Raw genomic sequence first — 19,140 nt, 5'->3', positions numbered from 1 at the left:
CCAGCAGATCTGTGGACTCCCTTTTTCATACAGTGATACCCACAGTGTTTATTCTTCTGTATATCCCATCAGAGTGAAAACATGGACATAGGTTTTCCAAGAACCCTTGCTCCTGCAGTATGACCGTGATTTAAATGGCTTTCCTGGCAATTAGCAATTTACTTCTGTGTCTGTGATGAGTCCTATTGGGAAAAAAAAAAAAAAAAAAAAAGAGGAGGATCTCTGAGCAAATGTTTTCTTATGGCAGTTTTCTATATGTGGTTGTCACTTAATTGAAATAAATGTCTTGGCCAACTGCGATATGAGTTATTATTCCAATCTGTCATTGGAATGAATCTTCCTTTTCTGATCTTTTCCCAAATGACTGTGCGTCAGGTAACTGTTTTTCACTTGAAAGCAACAATTAGTTTAAGTGTGAAGGGATGTTGTTTCTTGCCTTGCGCAATACTCAGGTGATTGGTGTTTGATCCATCTTAACACTGAAACGAAATCACAGGTGAAACTTGTTCTGGTTGAAAATCTGCAATAGTGTTAGGGACTGGGGAAGAAATGAGAATTTTAATGAATAGATATGTCCTCCCTCTTGAGAGCATGAGCCGGCTGAATGCAGTCAGATCCAAAAGGTACAAGAGGCTAACTGGCTGATTTTCCTTCCCTTCTTTGAAATCGGAATTTGGAATTAAATGCAGGTGATTTTAATTAGGCCCTGTGAATATTAATTGGAAGTCATATTTGTGTGATTATGAGTCCAGTTTTAAATCAGGACATCGTGTTTAAAACATTGAAAAGTGCAGATGTGATGTATTCTTATATTAGAAATGCTAATGATTAGGACAGATTGAGAGTGTTGCTGATCACTTAAATGTCTAAGATGGGTGGATATTAGAACTGCTAAAATAGTTAAATAGCACAGTTTTCTGGCATTTTGTAGTAGTGTCTCCTAAAAATATTGTCATGCCACCCCCATCCCAAATTAACGCTTTTAAGGCCAGTGATGTAGTGTGCTCACACCTTAAGGTAGCACTGTGATTCATGTTTTAATGATAGTGGCTGCTGGCTGTAACTATGGAATGTATTGTCATGGAAACTACACTTTTCTATATTTACACCAGTGCTGGTTATGCTGAGAGACAGTACTTGAAAGAAAATCTGTATAATATATAGCTTAATAATGAGACAGGCAAGCTAGGAATAAACAGATCAAAGATTCAGCAATGTTAAGGCTGCTGTTTGTCACCATAGTACGTTTCTAAACAGGCTCAGTCACTGTTTCAGATGATAACTAGCACAGCGAGTCAGAAAGAAGTGCTGCTGCAATGTCACTTTGGACTAACGGGTCAAACTTAGATTATCGATAACTGATTGATTGGCATCTGCATAGTGAACTCCCATGACATGTAACGCTCATGTCCAGGCTGTTAGGAAAAAAAGTATGAGCTGAGTGAATTGAGGACACTGGGTTGTAAGGACCTGTTATTTGCAAGAAATAAATCTTCAGAAATGGAACTGGGTTGTAACTCTAACTGTGGAGCAGTTCTATCTGTCATTTCAATCTAGAAACTACTGTCATTTTACTGAGCTTGGGCTCTTGCAAGCTCTAAGTTCAAAAATATAGAGTGAGAAACAATAATCAGAAAATAGTATACCAAGTTGAAATTTTGGATTGCAAATTGGATAAAAATAAAGTTATTGTATGGTGCAAAAGAAAGAGGAAGATCAAAGCTGTTTAAGAAAATGGTTCTTTTATGGTTTTGAACTTTGCAAAGCGAGGGTAAGTTATACTGGAGAAATTCTACTTAAAATTCATACATATACATATATGCAATACACAGACACGTATATATATTTACATAAATATAAAATCTTAATAGAAGAGGTCTCCTGCATTAGGGTCTGCAGTCTCAGGCAGATCTTTTTAAAAATTCTGTACCATTCACCCTCTATACTGCTTGACCTGGCTACATATAGAAACCTCCATTTGCCATTTTCTCCATTCTGTTGTATAACAAATTTCCAGTTCAGGTTTATTACAGAAAATTGTTTCAGTTGTGCCTTAAGAACTCACTCACGATTGCCAGGGAGACAAGCTGCTCTCATTTCTTTAGAAAGAGTTTCTAATTTGATGGGCAGAGCTTAGTGAGTCGCAAAAAAAGCAGGGTCAAGTCACTGGAAACAATTGCTGGGTTTACCTTGCTTTCAGCTGTGAAATCGTTGAAGACATCGCTTTACTTTCTATATCGTAGCCTTTTCATTTTATATTTGTGTGTCTGCCATGACCGAACCTAAAACTGGAGGATATATTCATCCAACTTTTGATATAAATAATCCTCTTAAAAAGCACAGCTAGCGGTTTGCTCATCCAAATGCTTTATTATGCATTTTCAGCTGGTGTTGCTTTAACCGAAGGAACAGCGACAGCTGTAACTGAATCCAAACCAGCGTTATGCTCCCAAACTTCTTTAATTATTGCATTTCTGGAATACAGCAAGCCATTTGCAGGTTATAGAATAACAGTACTTGCTGGAGTCATTAGTTACCTTGCCTCAAAAGCAGAGTTTAAAGAGGATTGCGTTTTAAGCTTCGTGCTGGTGCATTTTCCGTGTAACTTCATATCTTTATTCAGTGTCTCCTGCAATCCTTCAACCTGTCTATTTGTAAATTTGTGCCTGGAGAAAGCTCCCATGTGGCAAGCCAGGATTGGATAAATGTTACTTGTATTTCTCTGATTGCAAACTCCCAGCATCTGGGATTTTCAGCTTTGAGTACAGTTTGTTTCATGCTGAGATTCATCTTTTTGGGGAAAGCAAAGGTCATCGCTCCTCCGGAGTTGCAACTGATTTGATTCTTTTTCTCGGGGAGGCGCTGGGAAGGGAATCCTTACTGGAATGCATATTGATAAAGGCTGAGGATTCTGGCTTCTTAGATAAGTAATTTTTTTTTCTCTTCTCTCCCCACAATGACTATGTATTGCAGCAACTCACTGGCTTTTTACCAAATCAGGAGCTGCAGTATTTTTCTTCCGATGGAATAATTTCAGCCCACTTCAGCTAGCATGACAATCTTATGTGATTGTTATGAGTAGGCGTTTACATCCTTTTACATGCTAATACTGCCACACCTGCTAGTCCCCCTCATTTCCATTTCTCTCTTTTTTTTTTCTTTTTTTTTTTTTTTTTCCAATGTAAAATCTAATTTCCCAAAGGAAGGGAAATCCTGAGATTCGTGATCAATGCTGCATCGTTGATTCATCAACAAAGAAGGGGATGGCTGAATGGGACACAGGTAGAGATTCAAGCAGGCTGCTTCTGACCAGCAAGAGAAAAGCTAGCTGTTGAGCAGCATATGTTGCCACTCCATGTGCTGTATTAGCTACTTGTTTTTAGCCTTCAGTAGGCTGCTACTACTGCAGCACTAAAGGAATGTGCCCTATTGTTAAAAATCCTGACTGCTTTACACCAATGATTTGCCACTGCAAAGTTGCATGCACCAACAACACTTTATCGTTGATGTTTGGATGCAAGGTAGGATGTGGTTAATGTATTTAAATGCATGCTGTAACTCCTTTGAATATCTGTGTTATTTAATTTCATGTCTGACTAGAGATTTCAGTGCAAATTGCGATATGTTGGCTATAAATTAGGGCTTACAGCCGATACGTTTTAAATGTTAGGAAAAGAATCAGAAGTAAAGCTTTCTTATTTCCCAGGTTTGTACGAGTATAGCTTTACATAGGAGAATCTAACGGATTGTGAAGCATTTGTTTTAGAGTTGACTGTATACTTAGCTAACAGTGCTAAGATTACTAAACCACTACTCTGCCATTTGCCCGGCTTTATTGATTTTGATGTGTATACTGTTATTACAAAAACACAAACTAGTAAGAATGAATATATTTTTTCCATTTATATTGCTGACATGGCTTTTAACCATAAGAGCAATATTAAAGTATACAGCTCTGCACTTCTCTGTAAGAAATAAATAAAGTAAGCTCCTGAACCCATTTTTAAGTCTACAAGAATATCTTTAAATAAGTGTTTTCTTCTAGGGACTGGACAATCATTTAATTTCTCTTTTAAATTTAAATCAAAAGGTGGCGCAGTTAGCCAGAGAAGTTTCTTTTCTGCCTGTGTAATGCAATCCCACCCCAATTTTTTTAACAAAGGTGTTGGATTGGACTATATTTTTCCCCATATACATCCTGACGTGACATTAGAGTATAACCAATGTTGTTTGTTATTTTACTGAAATAATTCAAAAGTGATGACATGGTTTTAAAACTTATTATCTTTGGGTAAACAAGTTTGGTTCTTGGATCACCGGATCAATCATGATTTTACAGGGGGATTGCAGATTTTGTCCCATTCCTTTTCCTTGCTATCCTTAAATATTGGATGATATTAAAACTGTTCCTCTATGTTTAAATAGAGTAGGAAATGAGCAGTTATATAAAAAAATGGTAGTGATAGTAATTATTTTTAAATCATCTGTGTAACTTTTTTAATCCTCAAAAATACCTAGGCTAGAAAGATCAAATTTTAGTTGTACAGCCCACAAACTAGGGAACACAGTATAATTTTTTTGAGTTCCTATGTGACAGACTAGCCCAAATAAAAGGAAGTAACTTTATGAAATAGGTTGTAGATGACCCAATGATCCCTAAACGTAATTCAGCTAGAAGTTAATAACAGATCATTTACTGCTTCGTATAACATACTTAAACTAGGTTCCAGTCAAACATTTACAATTTATTTGTCTACCTTCTCCTTTTCCTCAAACTAAGGCCTGCCTACGTCTCTGGTTACTTGAGACTTCCCTGAACTAAAGTTTCTCGTTTCTTCACTTCCTTTTTAAATAGGCAAAAATATGTTCAATTATTGAAAGGGTTATAATTTAATTGCTGTGTCATGATGCCACTAGGGATATAAATAGGATTAAGAGTTTAACAGTTTAAAAGCTTTTTTAATTTGCATCTTTTTCATAACAGCAATTCATATTTCTTTTTTATTTTCACTTTAAAAACTTAAACCCTCTTGTTTTCAAGTGTTAAATTCTAATTAATGAAGGTGAATTGTTAGTCAGGGGAAATTAAATGCAAGCCACCCTTCTACAAAGGTAGGCCAGTGGCCTAGGGACTGGTATCCAATTTGTATTCCTGCCTGTAAGCATGAGTTTCAAAGGATATTCTTTGATGCACTTAAGTTCTTTCATTATTTTCAGATCTGGTTAGGAAGAAGCAAGAGAATAAAAATCATAAATTTCAAACTTTTTTCCCTCCTCTTTCTTTAGTGCTTCAGGCTCATTAAGTTAGTCACAGTCAATGTTTTATCTTCTTGTGGTGGTGTATAAACTACTTCTCAAATGAAAAGTGGATGTGTGGGATAGTGATCATTTTCAGAAAGATGAGAAGGAGCACGAGCGAACTGAGTTAGCTTCGGTTGGTTCAACACATGTTAGATTAGTACCCTTTGATACCACCATCAAGCAAACATGAGATATTCTCTATACATACCAGTGTATCACCTCACTTCAAATATCTTTTTCTCATTTCCTTTTGTTCTGCAGCCCATATCTAAATACATAACATTTTGCTTTGGACACATAGGGTTATATTTCTAGGTTTATGGGTATAGATCCATTGTTAGCAAGCAAAGAAGTTTGAACAAGAAGTAAGGATGTGTCTTTTTAGGCAGTCTTTTTGTCACATGGCATGAAATCATGGATCTAAGCATGCTCATAATATTATGACTTCTACTATCACGTGGTTCTTAAACTCAGGAAGGAGAGCAATATACTGGAATGACACTTTATATTCTGGGTAGCAGAGGAGAAAACAGGTCCTCAGAACAGGAGAGTTTTAAAATAGAGATAGTGAAACATACAACAAAGCTCAGGCAAATATCTCCAAGTGATAAAATAACCAGGTCAGATTATTAACTAGCTCCTTTCGAGAGGACAGTGCAAGTTACAGGAATGAAATATTGCTCACACTCTTGATTTACAGTTTTTAGTTTTCATTTTGTGCCAAATACAGTCGTCTTTTCCTATGGGCACAGAAGTGAGAGGAATGCACCACATCAGAACCATCACACCCATTTTTATCTGTTCCCAATGCAATAATTTTACAGTCTGCTCACTCCTAACAGGTGGTGCCAGGGAGTTAATTTGGGGGGGACAGGAAGAGGGTGTGCATGTCTTACTACACCATATGTTGCAAAGAAGGCAGTGGAGGAGTCTTAACTGCGCCTGCGGGAAGCTTTCCCTTTCAGCTTGTTTTCCCGGACTTTGACAGTTGACCTTGTCTTGGACATTTACTTTCAATGATGCCCAGTTTTATAATCCTTGACCTTGAAATTGCAAAGAATTCAGAGCAATTTAATCTGAAAGGCAGGGTAGTGTTTACCTGAAGTGCCACTATTGCAACCTACTTTAACATATTTAAACACTTCTCCCATTTCTGGTAGGAAGTACGAGTATAACTGGTACAGAGCCAAAGCAGAGAGGGGGCAAGCAGGTTTTAAAACATGGCCCTCAGGAGCCAGGAGGTGTTTTGCAGAACTTTCTTGTTCATAATCTTTCAGGGCTGAGATATGAATGTGTATCCTTTGAGTCCTAGAGTTGCTCCACTGCTACTGGATAGATTTGTGTCTGTGGACTAGAGGACAGCTTGTGTGTAAGATAAACCTGCGTTCACAGATCTCCATCGAGAGGAGTGCCAAGGCATGTATGAGATTCTCACTGAAGATGATGAGACTTAAATGCATACTTAAATGTCAGTATGTGCTTACTCACTTTGCTGAATTGGGGCCTGTAATAGTTCATTCAGTATTGCAGAAGAGTTATCTTCCGATTCTTAATATCCTGTTCATTTTGCTCTTATTAAGAGTGCCAGGAAGGGATTTCAGATTGACTGAGATGTTTCTTAAATTAAATTTCAGCCACAATTCTGACACTCACATGGAAGTGTTTTTCTGTCTTATCTCCTTTATCTCCTTTACCTCTGTATATTGAACATAGATATTGAGGAGATTCTATTGAAAGATGAGTGACTTCCCTGTTTATTGACCTTTATCAAGTATTTTGATAAATCTTACTTTCCTTTTGATTTAGGTTTATTTTTATATCTGTCCTAGTATAATTTAAAAGTGGGGTTTTTTTGTTGTTTTTTTTTTTTTTTTTTTTTAAAGGGATAAGATATACCTTCCTCTCTTTCCTGTCTCCTTTCTTTCCTCCTAGTACATTTATCACAACCAGTCTTCCAGCACAATAGCTGATTTTGGTAATTTTTTTCCTACTATTTCTCTGTTTTAGCTGAAATAGCCAAATAGTGACCTATTCCACTATCCAAGGTGAGCATGAAAGTAAAACCACTTGTTTCTTCAGCTGCCAAAACTTCTTTGTTTTGCACAACTGTTGCAATACAGAAGGTTTTATTATTAAAACAAATAGTAGGGAGTATTACTGAATGTCTTGACATTCATATTTATTATTCTTATCATGGTCAAACTACTATTTTTCTGTACCAGCATTATTATTTTCTTGAACTAACTCTGCTATGTCACTTAGTTCTTAATTGAGAATAGTCTCTATATTGTCATAGTCTAGACTTGGTTATTGTAAGAAACAATAATCTGAGATGACAGGAAAATGCTTTTCCAGCTAGGTATGATACACAGTAGACCATGCTCAAAGCTTTGAATGCTTTAGCTTCTTGGTGCATCTCTGTGAACTCAATTGGGATTTTACATTTCATGGGACAGTCTGAGGTGGTTTCTGGATGCAACTAGATTAATATTTTCATTTGAATTATAAATGAGCTTTTGAAATTAATCTCCCAACCCTACCCATGTGTCCTGCTTTGTTTTGCATTGCAGAGTAGGCTTAGAGTATGCAAATGGGATGCTTTTTTGATGAAACTAAGTGGAAAGATGCACTCCAGGAGCACACCAAGTACTCTGCAAAATCTTATGGGTATTCACTTTATAAAAACAGATTAGCACTCTTTCAAGTAAAACACAAAACATGCATGGTGCTTGAGGACATGGTTTAGTGGTGGACTTGGCAGTGATAGGTTAACGGCTGGACTCGATGATCTTAAGGGTCTTTTCCAACCTTAACAATTCTATGATTCTATGTGTAAAGTGGTTGAGTCCTTACCAGCTCTTCATTCTGTGGATCCATTCCTGCTGCTTACTGGTGTGGGCATAACCTCTGACTCCACTGACATATTTCAGTTGTGGTTTTGGGGGGGCCAGAACTGGACAGATGTAAAAGTACAATATATTCATGGTCATTCTTACTTCTGTGATCCATATATGACTTATATATTGTATATGGTTCCAGAACTCTCTGAAAGAGTTTACTGCCTATTCACAGACAATCAGCAGAGTAAGTCATCTGGAACATTACTGCCACTTGCTATGCGTAACATTTGATAGTAGCACCGAGAAACCTACTTCCACATATTATTCTCGTTAGGCCACTGTGGTGTTAAAATAAAAATGCTCAGCAATAGAAGGAGCTGCAGAAGAGATGCAGGATTGCCACTGGCAAGAGGCTCTGAGTATGATCAGTTGTGTCACAGAGGATTTGTGCATTAGTGTACAACACTCAAGGCAGGGAGAGTTTTCTTCTCTGGCATAACATCTATGCGAGCTGGACATGGGGTGTAAACCCAAGAAATTTCAGCTATCCGTATTTTTTTTTTTTTTTTTTCTGTTAGGCATTGCCTAACACCCTGCACTTTAACACTCTTGGCTTAAGCACAAGTACAAGCACTCCTCAGCAGTTCCCACCCATCATCAATGTGTGTGGGAAAAGATAAAGTATACATTGTACTCAAAGGCCATCAGACTGAACTTTCCTGAGGCCAAAGTAGCGAGTTATAAGGCTGTGGTACCCTGCCAGGAACTCCTGCCAGTATTGAAAAGTTTGTAAAGTGGATCCTACTCTTGAGAACTTCTTGTTCCCAACCGTTGAGGAGCATTGCACTGGTGAAGTACTCTGGTATCAGAAGTGAGCAGATTGCAACTTCATAAGTGCTCTTGAATTTGTTATCTTTAACTCAGTGTGGGTGCTGCAGAAATCAATATTACAGGTGGCACAAGGATGGCAGAAGCCTAAGGAGAGGTAGGAGGCTGCAGCAGGAAGATCCAGGTGGGGCAAGTGGAGGGAAGGCATGAGGAAGGACGAGGCAGAGACAGCAGCTCAGGGGTAGGATGAGAAGGCAGTGGCCTGGGCAAGGGTCCTGAGGAGGCAAGCAGAAGAGAAAACACCACCAGTGAGGTCTGGCTAGATTGAAAATGGAAAAAAAAATTGTTAGATCATGAATCCTCTGAAATGATGGGCCCATCCCCTCAATCACACAGGAGTTAAGTCACTGGTTAGGGAATGCAAACAAGTGTTACCATTTCAGTCTCATTTAGAGTGAGCTCACTCGCTAGCTGTCACTCACTGGCACTGGCCAACGTCTGGGCGGGTGATGCCCAGGCATTTTTCTAAAAGCATCAAGATCAGATGTTAAAAATATTTCTGCTTTTGTGAGAATATTGCATCTCATTTTTTTGCCGCTGTCCTGCCCACGAGCTCCCTGTACGCTGTGAAGGAGATGGGTGGCTGGTGGGAGATTCCCTGAGAAACCATTCCATAACAAATGTGCAGATAGTTTAAATTAAGAAAACAATGCTAAAGTGGCTTTTTTAATAATTTTTTGTTTTCTTGAAAAGTGTATACACTGAAAGAAACTTCTGTTGTAAGTGGGATCTTCAATCCCCACATAATTTTTAATCACTGGCCTTTTTTCCACATTTTGCCAGAATATCTGCTTCTAGCTGCCATCAGGGGCTGGACACTGGGCTGGATGGCCCACGTGCTTGTTGTGCATGCTTCTGTCATCACAACAAGAATATTTACTGGTAGCACAGCAATGGAGTCTGATTTTCATCACTCTAGATTACTTAAAATTCACCTGAAGTTAAAGGATGCTGTGAATACCCTCTGTATTGTACCTTTGAACATATAGCCATGGTGGGAAATGGGTTTCTTTTTAAGCTAGTAATAAAGCAGAATTGATTGTTGTGGTTCACAAGCACTGTGAATATGAAAAAATATATGAAAATATGACAATAAAGTGTACCTATGGAAAAAGTAGGGCAGGAGGCACATAGCTAAGGGTTACTGAATATTTTGAAGGGGAAGTTCAGAGTTTGCTCAAACACTCAATTTTTAAAATACATTTTTGCTTTAAATTATATGTAATAATTACATAAAATGAGGTACATTCAAATAGAAATATATAAATACTGGAATGACTTGGTGCAGTTACATGAGCTGCTTGATTTTACAAACTAATTATTGATTAAGAGAAGGCTATATATAGACATTCATCTTAACTGTAAAAGATGTCATAGAAGAGAATGGTGATAAAGAAGTGTTATATAAATATATTTAGGTGATAATAGCAATAAAACTGAAAACTGTCACTGAACAGTTCTCCTGATCTTTGAAAAGTAGCTTTTATGTTTCCAGTGTAGCTGTCAGAAATATTCTCATTATTAAAATATAGGTATTTATTACTTTCACTTTTCTGATTATATTTCCTTCAGCTTTAAGCATTTGATATAATATTAATAATCCTTAGGGACAGGATTTTTCAAGAGAGCCTATTTGGGGGTTGTGCTAAATGCAATGGAAACCTGAATGGGAAGAAAGATTACTGATGGGGATTCCTGTGGCTCCCTGTAGAAGTTAATGATCTATAATCCCAGGAGAGATGGCACAGAATGATCTGATGAAGTACTAGGGCAGTTTGGGCTATTCTTTTGAGTCACTTGGCTATTGAGTGTATAGAGAGTATCGTTACGAATCTGTAAGGTAAAAATGTCCCTCTTCGCACAGCTTCAATGAGGAATTGCACTCCTTAGGTATTCAAACGATCCCCACCAAGTTGTACGTGGCCAGCCAGCAGGCTCTCTGGGAAAATGTCTGACTCTCAGTGAAACAGAAAATTTTTTGTTTTCAATTTTCCCTCAAACTGACATTTCAGAAACCTTGATTCTGAGAATCCTGACACATCATTTTGGGGAGCTTTCCTTTAGGAGATGCTCGCAGCTGTTCAGTGTAATTAAGATGGAATATGTCAAATATGAATTTTCAGAAAGATGTAAGCTGGTGTCAGCACTGAAGTCCACACAACGAATCACCTGGAGGGTCTGTAGCTATGGCAAGTGTGGTACAGAGCCTACGTCAACACATAGCTGCCTGCAGAAGACAATGTAGACGCATACAAGGTCACTTGCTTTGCAAGATGTGAGCTCATCCCCTCTGGAAACAGACCTATAACTACAGACCTTGGGCCAGCTGCAAAGTTTTTAGGATACACCTATATTGCTGAAAGAGTACTCAAGTACTTGACTCCCGATATTCCATATTGCAAAATTGTTAGTTTTGTTCCTTGGTTGTGTTTTGGGGTGCTCCCAAGATAATTTGTAGGCATGGCTTGAAGGATTGTTCACTCCAGGGAATCTTTCCAAGAGGGAGCATGGATGAGACTGCATCAGGGAAGATTACTTGCAGCCTACAGGCTATCCTCTGGGCTACATCTTCAAACACCCCCCACCCCTGCATGATACGTGATATTCATTTACATGATATTTGAAAGCCTGCAACACATCTCCTCTGTTTCATTTAATAAAAATGCCACTTTAGTAGCAACATGGACATGAGCCTCTCTCAACCACTTGGCCTGGGAACGAAGGATCGTGCTAAGAAAAGAATTTATTTAGCATAGTAGATGTAGCATAAAGGTCTTGGGCATGATTCCACAACTGGGAGCTTGGAAAATCTAACAAATAGGGTGGAGACCTGTGTCAGGCTTGGTTCTTCCAGACCTACCACCACCACACCTGTGACAGTCCTTCTGGAATATACCCAGGTATATTGTGTTAGAGCTCCGGGCCCAAATCTGTAAGAAACCTGTGTTGGACTCAGCAAAAGGCAAGAGATCCTGTGTTCAGCACATAGGCGTACTCCACCCTTGAATACTTCCCACCAGCTTAGCTATATTCACTTATACTTTATTAACTACAGATCCTGCAAGTAAGAAAGAAGTTTAAATTCAGTGAATTAAAAGGTTGCATACCTATAAAGGCATTTAAATTAATAATTCACACTTGTCTACCACCTTGTAAGACTCGTATATAGCTTATAACTACCACCTGTTAAAGTATATTGCTAAAGTATGTTAGTCCTGGCACTTACACTGTTTCTGAGAAGTATTGTCAGCTGGCAGTGAGATGCCTTGTAATTCTTGTATATCCCGGGGATATCCGTCTGTATTAAACACAGTTCCATAACAGGATAATTACCTCCATAAAACATTTAGAAAACAGTCACTGCCAGAGAGGGGTCTGTGGCCTTGATTTAGGACAGGGAACAGGAACTCCTTATTGCTATTTCTGGCTCTCACATAGAGTTCCTGTTGTGGCCTGGGGCAAATTGTGCCTTGTGTCTCTTTCTAGAAAGTCAAGTTGGTAATACCTGCCTCAGAGGAATAATGAGAATTAATAATTATTGCATGTACACAGCACTGAAATGAAATGAACAGTGTAAGTACAATGCGCCATAGGTTTTAAGGACCAACATAAAGCCATGGCAAGGCTAAGATAGGGGGGGCTGTATGTGAAAATGGAATGATATTAGTGCAAATTAAAGCATTTCCTCCTCCTTTTTTGCTGTCCAGCCCTCTCCCCGCAGTATTTATTTCAGGTATACCTTGAAATACTATTGTTCATCTTTTTTTTAAAGTTCTCCCTCCAGGTCTGAGCTTTCACATCCCAATAATTTCTGCCCATAGCAAATTGTTATGGTTGAATTGCAAGTCCCTGGAAAAGAGGGTTTGAAATGAGAGTGCTGACAGGCTCTTATCTCCACCCGTCCAAGTAGTGCTCCTATCATCTAATTTATTATATAAAGTTGCTGCAGGGGAGAAGCATTTTCCAGAGCTCTGATTATTTGAGCTTTTATTTTGCAAAGATTGCTTAAAAATAGTCATAGGATGATACATGAGGCAGGAAGCAGACAAGCAGATGAACATAAACCTGTTGCAAGGAGGCAAATCAGTAACTGCATCACACAAATTTTGTGACTGTTCAGGAACTCTGGTTAGGCTGATTGCTAGGAGGGACATTCAGCCTAGTTCAGAGGGCCATATGGCTCTCTTAAACTACGCATTAAATCCCAGATTCTGCAGTCTACAATAAATTAAGCAAAGCGCTACGGAGTCCCATCAAATCCAGGACATAACAATCTGCAGAGCTGTGACTGAAGGTCTTTTCAGTACTGTTAGTAACAGTGTTTTGCACTGTACCTATAAAATAAATAAAATTTATACCTTTCCTACTCATTACATTCCCTTGCCTGTGTTAGTGTTTGCACTTGGATTTCTGGTCCTTGGCTTAAGTAAGACAGTAAATTAGCTGGGTAGGAACTAAACACTTGACAGCATAAGAGAGCATAGTACATTTTTGCACTGGCAAAGTTAACTGAGGACTAATATTTCGTACACAGTAGTTTGGGATATAAAATAAGCAGGACAAAATGTTTTCATAAGACAACGTTTGCTGATACATTTTGAAACATATATTCCTTCCCAGAACAATTAAGAAAACTCAGGGGAGGAGGGGGAGAGCAGAGAAGGGAGAAGAAGATGACCTAGAAAATGCGCTTGAGGATCTAATTTTGTGTGTATGTACGTATTACAGACGAGCCTGTTGCACCTCCTCCCGTAAAGCCCTGGTGTTTTGCACTCTTTACTATATGCATCAACCCCCACGTGAGTTCTAGTCATGCAGCTTTTTAATTTTACAGCATTAAGGGCATGTCTTTGCAGTGTCTTGAAGTTCATAGCCTTTAAAGATGTTGGAAGCTATCACAGAGGGAAGCATGACTGTGAGGCAAATCTTCAGAAGACTGCAAGATCTGGTTATGAAGAAGAAGCTTTGTATTAAAAGTGTTGTTGTTGTAGGGCCCCTGAGCTTCACACCTGCTTTCTCAGCCTCGGGCTGGAGGGACAGAGGAGCGTCGTCTCCCTCACAGAGCTGGGAGTTGAACCTCAGGCTGTTGCATCTTGTGCTGGAGCTGGCTTCCTAAAAGAAAGGTTTAATTTGCTGTCTACAATTGCTTAATCTGTACAGATCTGATGTATAAATCTCTTACTGGTGCTGGATTGCAGCACCTTTTCACAGAGCATTAGCAACTACTACTTTCCTGTGTAATTGGAATAAAAATGTTCAGTGTGCAGAGCCAGAGAAAAAGAGCTGCTCTCAAACTAATCCACATTCTGCATGCAAACACAAGCTATTTCTTGACTCTTTGTATTCACCAGGAGGGAGAGCGTCGGGCTCCATAATAAAGTTTCTGTTATTAAATAAGAATTACTTGTTCTGTAGTCTGATGCTTTTTCTTCTACTGTCTTCAGTTTATTCATAAAAGAAAGGAGCCTAGATAACAAAGGGTCAGCTCACATTATCAGAATGTATACAAAGTAATCACAGAATCATGGAAAGGTTGATTGGAAAGGACCTCTATAAATCACCTCATCCAAATTTCACTGAAAACAGGAGAAATGAGATGATTTAGCATGCAGCCGTACACCTCACTTTGCAGAAGAAACAGTTTGGTTTTTAAGCAGTGCCAGGTGAAATATCTCTTTGGCTAAAACAGAAGGAAATTTGGGAAGCATAATCCAGTGTTTAAAACAAGGGGGAGGAGGTTAAATGTTCTGAGCATTACTCCCTGTTCTTCTATTGATTCCATAAAAGATGTGGAGAAAGTCAGTTTAACCCCCTTTTACTAAAATTAGAAGTGTTGCCAGGGGCTCCCATTGTAGAGGCTGCTGTTACAGGGGCTAGGATTTCACCTTTTAGTGCTTCAGTTTCTCTAGTAAAAAAGTTCAGATAGAGTTTGTGAGACTCTCAGGTCAAGATCCTTGAGACACTTAAGTACCAGCCCCCTTGGCTTTTCATGGCAATTAAGCACCTTCTAAGGATCTGACCATGTGGTACGTCTCGCCCTCCAGTGCTTCCTTTATTCAGCCCTGTGTCTTATCTCCTATGTTGCTTTGCTTTACTTCTCAAATATGCATATGTGCTTTCTTTGCTGTTGCTGGCTCTCGCTTAAAATTCACTGTTAGACCCCAGGTCAGTGGATGTGGTTGAGAAGGAGAATGAAGTTAACGACATTTCTTGAGTAAATAGCAGAGGGAAATGTGTCCATACCCTCTCACATATATGTACATATGCACAAACAGGTCACTAAACTCTGCACTTACCTGGTACGTTAGCAATACTCCCACTCTTAAATTCTGAAAATTTGGTGACTGTAGGCCTTGGATGAGATGGTGGGTGGGAGAAGTGGAATGTCTGTTTAAGGCTGTAAAGCTGCACTTGAACGTGTCAAAAATGTTTGTGATACAGAGGTCTATTTGCCTTATATAAAAATGCACATTGACAAGTCCCTAAAATTTTTTATGCAAGAGTGAGAAGTCAAACAGGACTTTGAATGGTGCAGTAAATAATAAAACCATTTGTTGTCAAAAACAAGTTAAATCCTGACAATGTTTTTAAAACATTTATTTCTTAAAGAAGGTTTTAACTCCTTGAATTAAGAGCAACTAAAATTAAAATAAGCGAAGAAAGGGAAAGGGAGCAGATTTTGCTTTGAATTTCCTACATAATTTATTCCCATAGTTAGATGGTCAGAAGCTGATGCAGAGACCAAAGTAAGACTGATAAAGCATATTGTAGTAAAATATCTCAGTATTAGTAATTCCAGGTTTCGCTAAACCACGTAAATGACTGATGTAAAGCCCAAGGCACAGCACGTAATGAGACGTCTATCCTTTGATGTAGATTAGCTTCAGAAATTAGGGTTAGGGCTTTTTATTGAGATGCTTACGTGCAAAATTTCCTCAGACCTCTGTCAGAGTTGGTACCTAAAGAAATTTCGGTATTTGGTCTGAAAATATCACTTCCATTTTAAAGGGTGAGAGGCCACAGAAGATTTTCTTCTCTTGCTTTTCCCATTATGCTTAGATTAGGTTGAAAAAAGCTCCACAGAGCCTCAAATGAGTATAAAGTACAACACTACATGTGGTCCATTGGTATCTGTTGGATTTTAGTTGGACTTAGGGCCAATAAGTTTTGACACAAAATTTACCAAAGAGGATTAATGTAGTCATGCATCAGATGGCTTTTTTGAGTGCAAGACAAGGCATGCAAAAGTGATAGAGTAAACAGAATTTCTTTGTTGTTCCTTAGCTATTATATTGTTATTTTCTGCATGCGAATAAAAGTTCTGATAATCTTCACTCACCAACCGCAAGCCAAAATTCATTTTCCTGGTGTGACTAATATGGAATGGTTTCTTTTCATCCAAAAAGACTAGTGTGTACTGCAAAGAATAAGAAAATAATGAAGCTGTAGCAGGACAAAAGAGAAGGTGCTGAAAACCAGAAAGAGCTGAATAGTTTTTGAACTTGTTACTCTGCAAATTGCATTTTCTGTGTGTGAAGCTTTGAAAATGAAGTTAATTTCTTCCCTTTATAATAATGTCCTTGAGCCTACAGTGTGCGAACAAAACAATTCTACGTCTGACACATGTTGATATAATGATGTTTAAAGTTACAGTGCCATTCCCAAAAGACAAAGACCTTGTAGGCATCTATCATATGTACTGGTCAGCAGGTGAGATCCCAAAAGAAGAGTAAAGCAGTTTATTTTTTTTTTAATGTGTTATTACTAAACATTAAATGAAATAAATATAAGCAGAGACACCTGAGGATTTGACAGTTTTGTGGTTGGAAACAACCAGTCTTCAGGTGGTAGTGGCCTTCTGGCTGTGTTTGCTACCAACTACAGCTGTTTACATCACTACTTTGGCTGTAGATAACCTATTGGCCTTGCTTGCAGAGTTGATACAAACAGCCATGTAGCAGCTTGCTGCTGAGCTCCCACTTGACCCCTAAGAACAGTGCAAACTGCTTAGAGACATGTTGACTTGCTGCTATTCCCCGCTCCCAAATGCACCGTTGTGCTTGGCTGGTGTCTGCAAAGATCAGTTTCAGGTGCAATCCCACAACAGAAAACACATTTTAGAACAAATGCACCTTGGAAAACTGGCAAGTGAAAAAGGTTCTGAATTTTTTAATGAGCTCTGTAATTGTTGCTGTATTTTGGGGGGATCTGAATATCCGTCTTTTAAAAAACCCTTTATTAAGTTTATTGAGAACTTCCAGTCACTAGCCTCAGGGCAAAATTCAATTGAGCTGCTTGATATTTGTGCTGGGAATGCCTCTAGGAAAGGGCTGTGCATCTCTTTGTCACATACATGGTGTGGGTCGAAGTAAGGGAAGACAGGAAAGCTTGTTCTATGGGTCTTGGTGACTGTTCCTTGCTTCTTCTCACCTCTCATGTCAGGTGAGCATTGAAGAGAGAGCTCTGTTTAGGCCACCCAGCTCCTTCAATCCACAAATCCTGATCTTTTGAGACTTTAGGAACAAAGCCAAAAAGTAGTTTTTTTCCCTTCACTTTCCAAGAGGGGCTTTGACTTACCTAGAAACAAGTTATCTGTACTCTTCTCAAGCTCCTCAGAAAGACTCGTATGAGTAGAGTACAGATAGGGATGTCTTCAGTGCCATTGCATGGAAGGAGAAATATGAAACTGGGGAAATACTTCTAGTTTGGATTAACCTTCTCTTGACTTCAGTTGAGCTTTTTGTTGGATTCCAAAGTTTGGTACAAACTTCTCAATGAAGAGCTTAAAGTCTGGGGTTTCCTCCTGGAATTTCTTCCATGGGACGTTTTTCTTGTATTTGAAAAGACAAGCATGGATAACAGTAATCAAGTTAGAAAATACCTGATCTAGATCTTGTATGTGGGTGTTTTTTTTGGCCTTGTTTTGTTTTCCTGGCTTGAGGAACTGTACATGTCTTCTTTTATCTTAAAAAAAAAAAAAAGAAAAAAATTAAAATTGACAGCACCTTTAATTTGTGCTCTGCTCTTCCACTTTCTAGAGGTGCAGTGTGCCATTTTCAAAATAAATGGGTTCTCTTCTCTAGAAAGCTTTGCAATATATTTGAAAATACAAGAATTCAGTGACATTCTCCCACCTTTATCCTGTGATGGAGTAGTAACCTATCCTCCCATACATCCACTTGATTTTTCAAGGGCTTCAATTGGACACTCAAAAGCTGTAGAGCCATTGATTGTCGTTCGACTCACTATGAGTAAAATCGTATTTGTTTTTATTGTATCTTTCAAACTGACTGAGCTAAGCAGTGATGTGTGACTGTTTACTCTTTTATGTATAAAATGTTAACCCTTGCCTCAAGGAGAGATTAAAGCTCTGATTTCTTCCTTCCCTGGCCTTGCCACAGACTTTTTTTGTGGCTTCAGTGTATGACCTGTTACTATATATACATGCCAAGTATTGTATTCTTTAATGCTACTATCTAGTCCTATTTTCAGCACCATGATTGATGCTTGCAGGCGATTCAGTTTTATGCTGATTTCACCAAAAGCAGTAGCAGTGTTGCCATTGTGTGGGCACCCAGCTGGGATTGCATTAAGCAGGCAATCTTCTGCAAAAATTTTCTTACAGTCCGGTCAGTGACAGTGGTAGGAGCAAGGGAAACACAGAGCTAAATGAGGAGGTCCAAACGGCCTTTTTTTTTCCACAAGTTCCTAGGCTTAAGCATCCCCACTACTAAAAATATTGCTGATTATCCCTTTAAGGGAAAAATGTTAATATACAAGATCTAATTACCTCTGTCTAAGCTGATACGCCTACAGCACCTTTTACATAACCCAAACACTTGAGTTTCATTTATACAATTATATTTTAACATGTATTAAGTGCTATTCCTTTAGGGAGGAGACATACTCAATATTTTAACTAAACTTCTTCCTCCATACAGATCTATATGGTAGGGTCTCATTTCATTACAGTGCCAAAGACTTGTTTTTTCTCAGTTCCTTTCCCTTTAAATATACCAGCTGGCTCTTCAGAAAGCACATTTTCCATGTCTGCAGCACCGACAGCAGTATCTGTACATGTATATCAACTGCATGCTATGAAGCTAATGTT

At 38.6% G+C, this 19,140-nt stretch overlaps 1 protein-coding gene across 17 annotated transcripts in view; it reads left to right on the top strand.

The window, feature by feature from the left end:
- The window catches only part of DLG2 (discs large MAGUK scaffold protein 2), a 1,061,109-nt gene that overhangs the window by 387,619 nt on the left and 654,350 nt on the right, over positions 1-19,140 (top strand). Inside the window, exon 1 of one of the 17 annotated variants that reach the window (XM_087758917.1) lies at positions 2,744-3,521. The exons of 14 other annotated variants lie outside the window; for them this stretch is intronic. In XM_087758917.1, coding sequence (XP_087615043.1) covers positions 3,420-3,521 — 102 coding nt within the window. In that variant the 5' untranslated portion in view covers positions 2,744-3,419. Of the gene's footprint in view, positions 1-2,743; positions 3,522-19,140 lie in introns of those variants that run through there. 2 more of the 17 variants (XM_087758921.1, XM_087758923.1) reach the window with 2 other exon arrangements.

The sequence above is a fragment of the Nipponia nippon genome, unplaced genomic scaffold (assembly GCF_047370975.1).
Source record: "Nipponia nippon isolate SJK-2023a ecotype South Korea unplaced genomic scaffold, ASM4737097v1 scaffold_2, whole genome shotgun sequence".
Classification (NCBI taxonomy): Eukaryota; Metazoa; Chordata; class Aves; order Pelecaniformes; family Threskiornithidae; genus Nipponia; species Nipponia nippon.
Note: the sequence above shows the minus strand (reverse complement) of the source record. Positions and strands in the feature narration are given on the sequence as shown.